This window comes from the organism of the source record quoted next, unplaced genomic scaffold (assembly GCF_019419815.1).
Source record: "Pyrus x bretschneideri cultivar Hongxiangsu unplaced genomic scaffold, Pyrus_bretschneideri_v1 Contig75, whole genome shotgun sequence".
NCBI classification, from domain to species: domain Eukaryota; kingdom Viridiplantae; phylum Streptophyta; class Magnoliopsida; order Rosales; family Rosaceae; genus Pyrus; species Pyrus x bretschneideri.
In genome coordinates this window covers 1063538-1079346 of record NW_025999815.1, presented here as the reverse complement: position 1 = coordinate 1079346, position 15809 = coordinate 1063538, and the positions used below count along the sequence as shown (strand labels likewise).

The 15809-nt window shown below is 34.1% G+C and overlaps 1 protein-coding gene across 2 annotated transcripts; it reads left to right on the top strand.

The window, feature by feature from the left end:
• Positions 1 to 3507: 3507 nt before the first annotated feature.
• Positions 3508 to 14493, top strand: LOC103955902 (isoeugenol synthase 1). 2 transcript variants are annotated; one of them, XM_009367817.3, is made up of 5 exons: positions 3508 to 3884; positions 6478 to 6612; positions 6770 to 6998; positions 13592 to 13795; positions 14171 to 14493. In XM_009367817.3, exons 1-5 carry the CDS (start codon positions 3696 to 3698, stop codon positions 14362 to 14364), a joined length of 951 nt encoding a protein of 316 aa, XP_009366092.2. In that variant the 5' UTR covers positions 3508 to 3695; the 3' UTR covers positions 14365 to 14493. The 2 variants fall into 2 exon arrangements, with proteins under 2 accessions (XP_009366092.2, XP_048430759.1); XM_048574802.1 differs by lacking the exon at positions 3508 to 3884 and adding an exon at positions 6114 to 6317 and having other exon boundaries at positions 6478 to 6624.
• Positions 14494 to 15809: the final 1316 nt, after the last annotated feature.

Sequence of the window (15809 nt, the reverse complement as noted above, 5' to 3'; positions counted from 1 at the left end):
CGAATTTCAAATTTTAGATTTTTATTTTTATTGATTTAAAATATATTTTCTTTAACAAATTGGGTCGGGTTATATTACCTGATAATATTACAGGTTAATTTCAGGTCGGGTCATATTACCTATTTACTTTAACGGGTATTACACAATACGACCCATTAACATATTGGATATGTCACGAAAATGGAACAGAAAACACGACAAGAATGTCAGGCTAACTTTGTATGACTATTATTAGGACCGTACATTGGAGTGCCATAATAATGATGTGACCAGAAATATTAGAGACGACACATGTGACAATAAATATTAGAAACCAACATTTGAGTGCCATAATGATGATGTGACAATTAATTTTTGTAACCTTGTTTTTCATGATTTCATGATTTTAAATGCTTGATTAAGTCACACCAATGATGGAAAAAACTTTAGCTTGTATTATTCAAGTTAGAAACAAGAAGGTGAGTGTCGAGTGGTATTTCAGAATTTTGCGGCTATAAAGAATGCAACTTTCAATTTTTGGTTGTAATGAGTGCGCCACATGGATTAACTATAAGAAACTATTTTTTAAGAGCGAACTAACTGACGAGTATCCCACACTGGCATGTGCGGTGGTGAAAGTCAGGGACCAAATTCATCAACTTTGAAACTCAAGGACCAAAATGAGGAGTTGCATCAATTTCGAAGACCATTTGCAAGAAATACCTTTATTTTGTGTAATCCACGTGTCACAATTTTTTTGGATTTGTGGGTCCCACCGAAAACTAACAGAATAGTTGACAGAATTTAAACGGAAGGACCAAATTGTTGTGCGGTAGTGAATGTTAGGCACGACATTGATTGATTTTGAAAGTGAGGGACCAAAATGATGAGTTTGATCAATCTCAATGATCATTTGTGATAAAAGCCCATTGGTCTCTAATGATTTGAGTTCTCGCATGCTGTGTTTTTCAGGGACACGTATGTGCAAAGATGTGAAAGTTCACCCACTTTCATCTTTGAGATTTTTTATGGTCTTCAGAGTATCGAATACTCCGAGTCTTTTAACCATTTGATTTTTGATAAAAAAAATTAAAATAAAAAAGAAAACAAAAGTCAAAAATCAAGATGCAACAGTTCAAATGCGCAAAATTTCCTATACTCTAGAGCACCATATAATTTGTGTTCTATCTTCATCATGCACTCCTTTTCCCTATATTAAACACAATAGCCCTTGCTTAGAAGAACAATATCTTTGAAGAAGGCCATGGCTTGTGAGAAGAGCAAGATACTGATATTTGGAGCAACAGGGTATCTAGGCAAGTACATGGTGAAAGCAAGCGTTTCTTTGGGCCATCCAACCTATGCCTACGCCCGACCAATCAAACCCAACACTGACCCTTCCAAGCTTAAACTGCACAAAGAATATGAAGCCATGGGACTCACCATCTTCCAAGTAATTAATTACATATATAGTAACGCTAATTAACCTCTCATTTCTTAGTTGGCTAAATCCTACTAGTTAACTGATCATATTAGACCTGACAATTTTTTACATGATCCGTTAATACGATATGTAAATGACATGAAAATAACGGGTTTCAGGTCAACACGATAACTAATCGGGTCGATATTGGGTCACACGACAAGAACTCGTTAATAACGGGTCATTACGAGGTATACACGATGGTGACACGAATGTAACCTGTTTCGACACGTTAAGAAAAAAGTTAATTTGATGATTTTAATTTTTTAAACTACTAAAAAAACTTACTATAAAATACAATAGCCATAGTGTATATGCATATGTTGTATATTAAATATGTATTGTTGTATGGTTATTCTATATAAATTTTAAAATTTTAAGTTTTTATTTATTTATTTTTATAGTATACTAGACGCAAAGAGTGAAATTAAAAAATTATAAAACACATTAAAAATAAAAATATCAAGTAAAAATTAAAGTATCAAACACATTAAAAAATTATAATAATTAATTTACAAGCTCAAAAAATATGAAAAAATATGCAAATGCTCATGATCGTATCCTCTATGCTTTGAGGAAGAGGATGGGTAAATCGTTGTTCGAATTTTTAAAACCATACAAACCCTCATGAATAGTATTTTAAGGGAGTTTAAAATAAATAAAATCATAATCATTAATGTACAAGTCTAGAGAATGTGAAGGCATATATAAACACTCGTGATTGCATCCTCTATGCTTAGACGATGGTTACATGGTCGTTTAGATTTTTAAAACCCTCCACATCTCATGAATAGTTTTTTTTATTTGGGTGCAAAATTAATAAATTTAATAATAATTATTGTAGGAGTGTGAAAAATGTGAAAAAAGTATACAATCACACGTAAAGACAAGCTTTATAGCTTTCGTGAAAGGGTCAACTCTTAAATCCGACACCATAATCCATAAACCTTAGATTTAAATTTAACCGTCGATTGTCGTTTATACTTTATTCTACTCACCAAATTTCAAATTTTAGATTTTTATTTTTATTGATTTAAAATATATTTTCTTTAACAAATTGGGTCGGGTTATATTACCTGATAATATTACAGGTTAATTTCAGGTCGGGTCATATTACCTATTTACTTTAACGGGTATTACACAATACGACCCATTAACATATTGGATATGTCACGAAAATGGAACAGAAAACACGACAAGAATGTCAGGTTAACTTTGTATGACTATTATTAGGACCGTACATTGGAGTGCCATAATAATGATGTGACCAGAAATATTAGAGACGACACATGTGACAATAAATATTAGAAACCAACATTTGAGTGCCATAATGATGATGTGACAATTAATTTTTGTAACCTTGTTTTTCATGATTTTAAATGCTTGATTAAGTCACACCAATGATGGAGAAAACTTTAGCTTGTATTATTCAAGTTAGAAACAAGAAGGTGAGTGTCGAGTTGTATTTCAGAATTTTGCGGCTATAAAGAATGCAACTTTCAATTTTTGGTTGTAATGAGTGCGCCACATGGATTAACTATAAGAAACTATTTTTTAAGAGCGAACTAACTGACGAGTATCCCACACTGGCATGTGCGGTGGTGAAAGTCAGGGACCAAATTCATCAACTTTGAAACTCAAGGACCAAAATGAGGAGTTGCATCAATTTCGAAGACCATTTGCAAGAAATACCTTTATTTTGTGTAATCCACGTGTCACAATTTTTTTGGATTTGTGGGTCCCACCGAAAACTAACAGAATAGTTGACAGAATTTAAACGGAAGGACCAAATTGTTGTGCGGTAGTGAATGTTAGGCACGACATTGATTGATTTTGAAAGTGAGGGACCAAAATGATGAGTTTGATCAATCTCAATGATCATTTGTGATAAAAGCCCATTGGTCTCTAATGATTTGAGTTCTCGCATGCTGTGTTTTTCAGGGACACGTATGTGCAAAGATGTGAAAGTTCACCCACTTTCATCTTTGAGATTTTTTATGGTCTTCAGAGTATCGAATACTCCGAGTCTTTTAACCGTTTGATTTTTGATAAAAAAAATTAAAATAAAATAAAAAACAAAAGTCAAAAATCAAGATGCAACAGTTCAAATGCGCAAAATTTCCTATACTCTAGAGCACCATATAATTTGTGTTCTATCTTCATCATGCACTCCTTTTCCCTATATTAAACACAATAGCCCTTGCTTAGAAGAACAATATCTTTGAAGAAGGCCATGGCTTGTGAGAAGAGCAAGATACTGATATTTGGAGCAACAGGGTATCTAGGCAAGTACATGGTGAAAGCAAGCGTTTCTTTGGGCCATCCAACCTATGCCTACGCCCGACCAATCAAACCCAACACTGACCCTTCCAAGCTTAAGCTGCACAAAGAATATGAAGCCATGGGACTCACCATCTTCCAAGTAATTAATTACATATATAGTAACGCTAATTAACCTCTCATTTCTTAGTTGGCTAAATCCTACTAGTTAACTGATCATATTAGACCTTACATGATCCGTTAATACGATATGTAAATGACATGAAAATAACGGGTTTCAGGTCAACACGATAACTAATCGGGTCGATATTGGGTCACACGACAAGAACTCTTTAATAACGGGTCATTACCAGGTTTACACGATGGTGACACGAGTGTAACCTGTTTCGACACGTTAAGAAAAAAGTTAATTTGATGATTTTAATTTTTTAAACTACTAAAAAAACTTACTATAAAATACAATAGCCATAGTGTATATGCATATGTTGTATATTAAATATGTATTGTTGTATGATTATTCTATATAAATTTTAAAATTTTAAGTTTTTATTTATTTTTATAGTATACTAGACCCAAAGAGTGAGATTAAAAAATTATAAAACACATTAAAAATAAAAATATCAAGTAAAAATTAAAGTATCAAACACATTAAAAAATTATAATAATTAATTTACAAGCTCAAAAAATATGAAAAAAATATGCAAATGCTCATGATCGTATCCTCTATGCTTTGAGGAAGAGGATGGGTAAATCGTTGTTCGAATTTTTAAAACCATACAAACCCTCATGAATAGTATTTTAAGGGAGTTTAAAATAAATAAAATCATAATCATTAATGTACAAGTCTAAAGAATGTGAAGGCATATATAAACACTCGTGATTGCATCCTCTATGCTTAGACGATGGTTACATGGTCGTTTAGATTTTTAAAACCCTCCACATCTCATGAATAGTTTTTTTTATTTGGGTGCAAAATTAATAAATTTAATAATAATTATTGTAGGAGTGTGAAAAATGTGAAAAAAGTATACAATCACACGTAAAGACAAGCTTCATAGCTTTCGTGAAAGGGTCAACTCTTAAATCCGACACCATAATCCATAAACCTTAGATTTAAATTTAACCGTCGATTGTCGTTTATACTTTATTCTACTCACCGAATTTCAAATTTTAGATTTTTATTTTTATTGATTTAAAATATATTTTCTTTAACAAATTGGGTCGGGTTATATTACCTGATAATATTACAGGTTAATTTCAGGTCGGGTCATATTACCTATTTACTTTAACGGGTATTACACAATACGACCCATTAACATATTGGATATGTCACAAAAATGGACTAGAAAACACGACACGAATGTTAGGCTAACTTTGTATGACTATTATTAGGACCGTACATTGGAGTGCCATAATAATGATGTGACCATAAATATTAGAGACAACACATGTGACAATAAATATTAGAAACCAACATTTGAGTGCCATAATGATGATGTGACAATTAATTTTTGTAACCTTGTTTTTCATGATTTCATGATTTTAAATGCTTGATTAAGTCACACCAATGATGGAGAAAACTTTAGCTTGTATTATTCAAGTTAGAAACAAGAAGGTGAGTGTCGAGTTGTATTTCAGAATTTTGTGGCTATAAAGAATGCAACTTTCAATTTTTGGTTGCAATGAGTGCACCACATGGATTAACTATAAGAAACTATTTTTTAAGAGCGAACTAACTGACGAGTATCCCACACTGGCATGTGCGGTGGTGAAAGTCAGGGACCAAATTCATCAACTTTGAAACTCAAGGACCAAAATGAGGAGTTGCATCAATTTCGAAGACCATTTGCAAGAAATACCTTTATTTTGTGTAATCCACGTGTCACAATTTTATTGGATTTGTGGGTCCCACCTACAACTAACAGAATAGTTGACAGAATTTAAACGTAAGGACCAAATTGTTGTGCGGTAGTGAATGTTAGGCACGACATTGATTGATTTTGAAAGTGAGGGACCAAAATGATGAGTTTGATCAATCTAAATGATCATTTGTGATAAAAGCCCATTGGTCTCTAACGATTTGAGTTCTCGCATGCTGTGTTTTTCAGGGACACGTATGTGCAAAGATGTGAAAGTTCACCCACTTTCATCTTTGAGATTTTTTATGGTCTTCAGAGTATCGAATACTCCGAGTCTTTTAACCGTTTGATTTTTGATAAAAAAAAGAAACAAAAGACAAAAATCAAGATGCAACAGTTCAAACGCGCAAAATTTCCTATACTCTAGAGCACCATATAATTTGTGTTCTATCTTCATCATGCACTCCTTTTCCCTATATTAAACACAATAGCCCTTGCTTAGAAGAACAATATCTTTGAAGAAGGCCATGGCTTGTGAGAATAGCAAGATACTGATATTTGGAGCAACAGGGTATCTAGGCAAGTACATGGTGAAAGCAAGCGTTTCTTTGGGCCATCCAACCTATGCCTACGCCCGACCAATCAAACCCAACACTGACCCTTCCAAGCTTAAGCTGCACAAAGAATATGAAGCCATGGGACTCACCATCTTCCAAGTAATTAATTACATATATAGTAACGCTAATTAACCTCTCATTTCTTAGTTGGCTAAATCCTACTAGTTAACTGATCATGTTTTATATATAGTTACTCAATTCAATACTTAGGATGTGCATTACCTGTTAGAACCAATTTGATATGGTGTGAACTGAACAGGGTGAACTCGATGAGCACGAAAAGCTAGTCGCAGCGCTTCGACAAGTTGATGTTGTAGTATCGACGCTGCCAGTGCCTCAGCATCTTCAACAGTTAAAAATTATCAACGCCATCAAAGATGCCGGTAATATAAAGGTGAAAATATATGTGAGAAATGTTCTTTCGCGTTGACTGTGAATTGGAATCACTGATTATGTGGATAATCTTTGCTAGACTACTCAGTCAAGTTCATTTACATATATGTTCATGTCTAACTACGTTCAATATATACATGTTGGGACTGTGAAATCAGAGATTTATTCCGTCAGAGTTTGGAGATGATCCAGAAAGAGCAAGCGCATTGCCGCCTTTCGAGGCTCTACATGAGAATAAAAGGGTGATTAGAAGGGCGACGGAAGCAGCAAGAATTCCGTACACTTCTGTGTGTGCAAACTCATGTGCTGCATATTTTGTTGATTATCTGCTTCATCCTCGTGAACAACGTGAGGAAGTCATTGTTCATGGCACTGGTGAAGCCAAGGGTAAGCTTGCAAGTGTTGTATTTCACTTCTGGACCACAAATATTAATGCACTTGTCCTTACATAAGTTTCACATTTTCTTTCTTTCAATTATTTTTTAAAAATTCTCAAGACTATTGAACTGAACTCGAGACCAATAACTCTTAAAAGTTAAAATTGACTGACTACTATAGTGGCATTTCTTTTAAGTGCGCATTCCTCCTAAATCCCAACTGCCTTCGTATTCCCAACAGCTTCTATTTCTTCTTCAATTATATTAAAAAAATTACACCGATTACCTCGCTTGACAAACGAAATGGAAAAGACTTTGCCGTGTGAAGTACCCTTCAGCTACAAAAAATGTTGTCCATTTCTAAGGACTTGTTTGAATAAATATTTCATTGAGTTTTCAATTTTCACTTTCATAGCTAGAAATAATATCAAAGTGTGTAAAAAAAAGGTATGAAGAAATGTGGCAAAGAGGAAAGAGGGAGGAATGAAGTAAAAAGTATTAACAAAAATCGTCGTTAATGACCTATTTTATTACCATTTCATTATGGTAAATGTACTATATATATTCTAATGTAAAATTCAATTGAATAAAATTAAAAGATTGTGGACTTTATCTAGGTTGAAGACTCGTAGATAATAACAGTAGCTGAAGAAGATCTCAAGAGAGAGAAATAAGAGAGAGAAAGCTCAAACAAGAACCAGAAATGGAAACCTTGTATAATATTCTTTTACTAAAATTTACCAAATTAGTTACAAATGAATATTCCCTTATATACTACACACAAAGCTTATAGACTAAGCAACCTTACAACTACCCAACTCAGAAGATTATGACACATGTACAACATGAAGGTATGCCACATATCTCTATCAGAATCTTACATCACTCAATATCCCCCCTCAATCTCAACTGGGAAATCCCAGTTTGAGATTGGAACAATGATGAACAAAAGCTAGACCCTGAAGACCTTTGGTAAAAAAATTGGCAACCTGATCTGCAGTAGCAATATATTCAACCTGAAGATCACCTTTTTTAACCGTTTCACGAACAAAATGGAAATTAGTATCCAAATGTTTAATACGAGTGTGAAAACAGGATTCGAGCAAAATGCTAAAGTAGAAACATTATCATAGTGAATCAATGGTGGCTGAGGAAGAAAGACACGCAGATCCTTCAAAATCAAACAAATCTAGGCTATATCAGTAGCTGCATTAGCCAAGGCCTTGTACTCAGCCTTGGTTGAACTTTGAGATACACTACTTTGTTTCTTAGCTTGCCAGGAAATAGGGTTATGACCTAAGAAAACAACATAACTTGTTGTGGACCTTCGAGTATTAAAATCTGATGCCCAATCGGCATGACTAAAGCCAATAAGATCCAGAGTTTGCATTGAAGAATAAGTGAGACCACAATCAATAGTACACTGTAAGTATCTAAAGATGCGCTTAACAAGATGAAAATGTGCATCAGTAGGATGAGCCATAAACTGACAAGCAAAATTCACAACAAATGCAATGTTTGGATGGGTAAACAAAATACTGACTTACTGGGAGTAGACGCATTAGATTATGTATATGGCTTACAAGGAGTAGGACATGACTTGCAGGATTCCATATATGCCTTTTTGAGCAATTCTTTAACATAGTTTGACTGAGAAATAAAAAGATCCCCATTAGACTTATAGCTGACCTGAAGACCAAGAAAGAAGGTTAACGAACCCATATCCTTCATATCAAATACTTCACCCAAACTGTCAATGACTTGCTAGAAGAGAAGAGAGTCTACGCCTGTAATGGTTATGTCATTGACATATAGAAGAAGAACAACCACATGTATATTGGAAGCTTTGAGAAACAAACTTGGGTTTGAATCTGAAACAACAAAGCCTCAAATAGGCAATAGGTAGTCAACTTGGAGTTCCATACTCTAGAAGCTTGTTTAAGTCCATAAAGAGAGTTAATAAGCTTACAAACATAATGAGGATGAATTGGATCCTGAAAACCCTGTGGCTGTTTCATAAAGACTTCCTCTAGTAAATCATCATATAGGAAGGCATTTTTGACATCTAACTACCTTAAAGTCCATTTTTGTGCAGCATCCAAAACAAGAACAATCCTAATAGTACTATGCTTGATCACATGATTGAAAGTATCATCATAATTCAACCCCTGCTCTTGACTATACCCTTGAGCCACTAAACGGGCTTTATACCTGGAAATAACTCTAATTTGATCCTTCTTAATCTTATAAATCCACTTACTGCCAATAATTTGGATGAGGCAAGAACCAATTCCCAAGTTCCTTGCTTTTGTAATGCTTGAAACTCGTCAGTCATAGCTTATTTCCAATGAAACTGAGAGACAGTAGCCTTAAATAAAGTAGGTTCACATGAATTCACAATGCTCAATACTGCAGTACAACCTTTAAAAGCAACTTCATTTGGAATACTAAGATTAAAAGCTGACTCATTAGCAAAACCAACCAAGATATCAAATTCTCTTTGACAACCAACAGTGAACTAAGAAGAATCAGACTCAGAGACAGCCATAGAACCATATCTATTTCTAAAAATCGCACCTGTTTTAAGTCTTGTTTGCATAGGATGGGAAGAAGATACTAATGTTTAAGGAGAAGAAGAATTAGAATCACTAGAAAAAGGAGAATTACCTCAAGTTGAGCATCATGATGGACATGTAACAAAGGTTTTGTAGAATGCTGGAGATGAGGAGTGTAAACTTGAGAATGAAAGGTTTATGAAGAAGAGTCTGTCCCAATACCTTGAACAATAATATCAGGTACAACCTGTTTAGACCCATTCAAAGATCTGAACTAGAAACATCACTGAGAGACAAAGAACCATTAACAATCTGGGAAAAATTATCAACATCTTTAGTAGTGTTAACGGAAAAAGTATTTTCAACAAATAGAGGAATAACATAAGGAACAATCACTAAATGTCTTGATAGAATTGTAGTTTCATCTAAGAACTGGGAACAATTGAATTTGTATGAAAAGGAAATACTTGTTCATCATGAACAACATACAACATGCCTGACAATGAGAAACTTTTATTTCCCTCTGTGATAACATATAACACCCTTGTACCCTAAGGCATAACTCAAGAATACAAATTTCTCAGATCTAGGCTCTAGTTTGGTAGAAATATAGGGCCTAACATAGGGATAAACTATTGTACCAAATATTTTCAAAGAATTCAACACAGGATGAGAATCGAAAAGCTTAAAATATGGAGATTGCATATCTAAAGACTTGTAGGGCATTCTATTTATGAGAAAAATGGAATGAGAACAAGCATGAAACCAAAAGTTGTCAGGTAACTTAGCAGTAGTTACCAAAGTAATTGCAGTCTCCATAATATGTCAATGTTCCTCTCAGCAATCCCATTTTATTGAGGGGTATAAGGACATGAAACCATATGTATAATCCCATTAGGTTCTAACAACTTCTTGAAAGCATTGCTCATGTACTCACCACCACCATTAGATTGAAAGAATTTCACAAAGGCTTGAAAATGATTCTTAATGAAAGCATAAAACTTCTCAAATACATAATACACTTAAGATTTATAAGCAATAGGAAAAGTCCAAGTGAATCGACTAAAATCATCAATGAAACTGACATGGTATTTATAGCCTTTAGTGTATACAACTGGTGATGGTCTCCAAACATCACTACTAATTCTCTCAAAAGGTTTTACAGGAGTATGAGAACTAGAGGAAAATACTTGTCTAGATATCTTGCCACACATAAAAAATTCATAGACATGCTTATTTACATCAGGTTGGTAAAGACCTTAGAGCAAGATAACATACTATTCAAGACATCATTACTAGGATGACCTTGTCTATGATGCCAGAGAGAAGCTTTCACCATTCGTCCTAGAAAAGTAATCAGCTGTAGTAGCTTATTGTAGTTGAAGAAAAAATTGTTGGTAATGTAGTACATGTTTCCCTTACTCCTTCCCCTCATTAGAACCTTCTTTGTTGCCTTGTCTTGCACCCAAAAGCCAAACTCATCAAGAAGAACAAAACAATTATTATCCTTACAAAGAGTATAAACAGATAATAAACTGCCAGCAAGTGCAGAAACATGTAAAATTGTAATAAGATTCAGTGGTTTTGAATGAGTTTTAATAGAGGTTGAACTAGTGCTCTTGATTGGAAGATAGTCTCCATTGCCAATTGAAATCTTTTGATCTCCCTCAAAAGGTGTAACCAAATTCAAATCTGCCATCTCTCCAATCATATGATGTGTGGCACTAGTGTCCATTATCCAAGCATGATTGAGCTTAAAACCAACGGAAGAATTAGCTATCATAACAGTGAGAGAAGGAGGTCGTTGAGCACCTTAAAATGTATAGTTATTCATGTGAAAGCAGTTCAATGTTGTATGATTGCATTTGCCATTGAGTTGACACTTAGGGACTATGCTAGCAGAAGTAGAAGATTAATCATTCTTGTAGAAGCAATTGGGAACAGTGTGCCCTCTTTTGCTACAAATTTGACACTCAAGGATGATGGTTGATTTTTTTACCACAGTTACCATTCCAAAAATTCCAAGAATATCCCTTTTGAATTATTACCAGCCTGATTAGAATAGGCATTAGAAGTTCTGTTGTTAAACCTGCCATTACCTCCTCCATTAAACCTCTGTCTAGAACCATTGAAACCACCCATGCTTCTGATAGAATTGAAATTGGAGCTGGTGTTGTTTTGAGTAAACCCTCCATTATTTCCATTACCATTTCCATTGTTCCTTGGATATTGTCCCATAAAACACGTACCACCATTGAAATTGTTATACTTTTGAGTGGATGATTCTCCAGGATAAAACTGCCTTTGAGAACCAAAATTACCGGACTCTCGTGGATAAAATTGTCTCTGTGCACCTATTGTAGATGATTCTCCTTGTGAAAGCAGGTCAGCCATAGGAAATGTAGCTGGGGTTTGCAACTATTCAGCTTTCTCTCAGCACTGAGAAGCTGAGCTTAAAAATCTTTTGGGGTGATTGGTGATTCACTAGCCACTATTACTATCTTAAGGCAGCTACAATCAAATCATTCTTAGATACACTCTCTCATGCAGCCAAGACTTGATCTTTGAAATGCCTAATTTGAAGAAGATACTTCTCAACAGGATCAGCCCCATTTTTTATTGTATGAAGTTCAGTCTTTAGGTGATTAACCCTAGCTCGAGACACAATAGTATATTGATGAGTTAAATGAGTCCAAGCTTAATGAGCTGTTTTGCTTCTAACTACATACTCAATTGCTTCATCACCCAGTGTAGCAATCAATAGACTAAGTAAAGCTTTACCAACTTTTATCCGCTCACGATATGCCTATGTAATTCTTTTGTAACTCCTTTCTCCAAACAAACAACATACTTAAGAGGCCAAACATTAGATCCATCAAAGTAATCAAAGAGATCATAACCTTCAAGAACTGATCTAAATTGAAAGACCATTTTGCAAAGTTGTTATCATTCAATCGAATGGTAAGCATACCAAGTAATCCATCAATTTTCAATGGTTAAAATTGATAGAAAGACTAGAACTAAATCACCAAATGAACTCAGTATACAAACAATAACAAATACAGAGCTTCATCATAATAGATTTCAACTTCAATTTATAGAACTTTGTTCTCTCAAACTCCATACTTCTCCAAGAATAAGCAACAAACACTGAGCTTCATGCTCACAAAATCCAAACTTCTTCAAGAAAAATTGAGGCTTCGTGTCCTAGACAACTTAATTTCTTCAATTTTCTCAAACAATTTAGGCTTCGTGCCCTAACACAACTCTTCATGCTCAATTTTCACATAATTCAAATCAACAACTACCAAATTCAGATCAAGAATCATCACAATTTAGATCTATAACAAATAGTCAAATAGATATGGCTTCGTGCCTCATCATCAATTAAAGATTCAATATCAAAGAATCATAAGCTACAAATCAAAGATTCAATAAAAAACAACCTAAATTGCAACCATCGCCATAGTCGAAGAACACCAATTAACAACACCAGAATCTTGAAATTATAGACATGAACTACACAAATTCAGCTCAGATTATCACTGAAACTCATGTCTGATGAAAAACCTAAGCTCATGATACCATAATAACAGTAGCAGAAGAAGATCTCAAAAGAGAGAAACCTTCAACAAGAACCAGAAATGGAAGCCTTATATAATATCTTTTACTAAAATTTACCAGATTAGTTATAGATGAATATTCCCTTATATACTACATACAAAGCTTACAGACTAAGCAACCTTATAGCTACTCAACTCACGAGATTATGGCACATGTACAACATCAATGCCGCATGTCTCTATCAGAATCTTACATCACTTAATAGTAAACACATTTTAATCGAATGAATATTCTTTTCTTTTTTTTTTTTTTTGACAGTTGTAATTTATATCATTGTTTCGATAGAAAAAAAAAAGTTACATTGTTGCATTTATTTATGTTACATAGGAAATCTATAGCTGAAAACCCAATAATACGAGAAAATAATCTTATTTTCCTTTGTGTTCTTTGTTCTCTTTTTCAATTCCTTTTTGGATACCTATAGCTGTGCTGAATTATGAGGAAGATATAGCCACATACACAATAAAAGCAGCAACAGATCCAAGGGCAGCCAATCATGTCCTCAATTGTAGACCACAAGGAAACATTATATCTCAGCTGGATTTGATTTCTTGTTGGGAGAAGAAGACCGGACGGACTCTTAGAAGGATTCATATGCCAGAACAAGAAATCATCAAGCTCTCTGAGAGTAAGAATAATTCTAATCTACATACAACTGCGTATAACAAAGTAAAGATGGTGGGTTCATACATCATACCTTCCTCTATAGATACAAAAATTATGTTTCTTGCAGTTTTAATCAAAAAGAAAATGAACATTTCATTTCACTTTTTCTTCATTGCGTACGTTAGAGAAAATCGAACCCGAACTAATCATAATCCTAACATATTACCGCATTGTCCCTCACCATTTTAGCTAGCCCGAAGGGCTTACCATCTAGTTTAACTGGATAATCAAATCATTTTTACAGTCATCAACAAAACAATGCATGTCACTATTCACCAAACAAATGGATGGTGATGATGTCATTTTTTTATAAGCATTTTGCTTCAATTTCTTGTAGCCCTTCCTCACCCAGACAATGTACGTGCGGCAATCATTTACAGCTTATTCATCAAAGGTCAGACGAGGATTGAACTCACAGCAAACGACCTAGAGGCCTCAGAATTATATCCTGATTACAAGTACACTCCCGTTGATAAGTTCCTTGATATTTGCTTGGTTGATCCTCCCAAGCCAAAATTAGCAGCATTCTAATTAGCTTCCTTGATATTTGCTTGTTTAAAGTAGTATTGTAATTTCTTTTTATTTAATAAATTTCTGTGATACGCTACGGTGTAATATAATTACGGATTTATATCCTACAACATTGTGCTTAAATAGTCATGATTTCATCACGCAGTTTTGTCATCAAAACTACCTCCAAATATCTTTTTGTCAGATATAGTAGTGTCGAAAACATACGCAAGCCCAAAGGTTCCCACAATAGATCCTACAATGTTCTTTGCTGCCATTTTCCAACTGCAACAATAAAGAACACAACAATAAGGAAAATGGAGAAATGCCGAACGAGAAGAGCCATTTTCTAACTACACTTCACTCATCACCTATAGCCTTTAACACACACAAGCACTAGGTTAGACGGAAGCATCACTTACCATTTTACACATTTTAAGAAGTTATGAATCTACGATCATTGTTCAAACCAAGCTTCTGAGAATACTACCAGAAATACAGAAAAATACTGATGACTAAAAGATTAAAAATTTGAGTTAAGAAAACATTTTTGACAAGTCCTAATTCGAACTTATGCACATGAACTTCAATGGGCTAAAATCAGCTAAACCATGTTGATGTATTAATCCTTCCTAATGCTAGAATATATTTAGTATAATGGCACAAGCAAGGGTGTCGAATCCACAGGGACTAATTGGACCTATGTAATTACTTGTTTTGCAAAAACTCTATGAAATGAATCAAACTAAACAGAATAGGCAGATTTGTTGTTGTAACTTGAAAGTATAAGAAAGTGAAGTAAACACAAATAAATGACTCAACAACTAATAAAATGAGATAGTACCAATGGAGATGAAGCTAGGGATTCGGTTTCACCATTGCTAAACCAAGTCCATGTTTGTTAAGTTAGTTTATACTCATTCATCTACCTATTTCTTGAGTTTGTTTCACTTGGACATGATCAACCATATGATGTGTGGATTTGATCAAATGTCTCTAATCATGAACCTAGTTGTGATGTGCAACTTTGGTTCATAATCAAGAGTATGTAATGCACAAGAAACTTTCATAAAACCAAAGGGAATAACTCGGCAGGATGTTTATTAAACATTCCCTTCATTCATTCACATATCTACCAAGATTATGCATGATGTGTGTTTTAATCTTGGCTACACAACTTAGTGATTAATTCAAATGATGATCAAACATTAAAATCAACACACTAAGTCACCATTAAATCAGAGAATGAAACAAGAAATAGATGGACAAACTGAGCATTCTAACTTAATTACATGGCAAACTTTGCAAGGTTACATCGAATCCCTAGAGGAGGATTAGTTACAATTCATGTTTACAAAAGATTTAACATAAAAGTATAAAACATGAATGAACATAGAATTAATAAGAAGAAACCCTTGAAGCAAAACTGATGTTGAATTCCTTGAAGAGTGCCTTCGGTGTTGGTT

Excerpts from the sequence above, each read along its gene's own strand:
- LOC103955902 (XM_048574802.1), top strand. The coding sequence starts at position 6,129 with ATGGCTTGTGAGAATAGCAAGATACTGATATTTGGAGCAACAGGGTAT. Across the intron at positions 6,318-6,477 it reads TGGGACTCACCATCTTCCAA|GGTGAACTCGATGAGCACGA; the intron begins GTAATTAATTAC and ends TGAACTGAACAG. Across the intron at positions 6,999-13,591 it reads TGGCACTGGTGAAGCCAAGG|CTGTGCTGAATTATGAGGAA; the intron begins GTAAGCTTGCAA and ends GGATACCTATAG.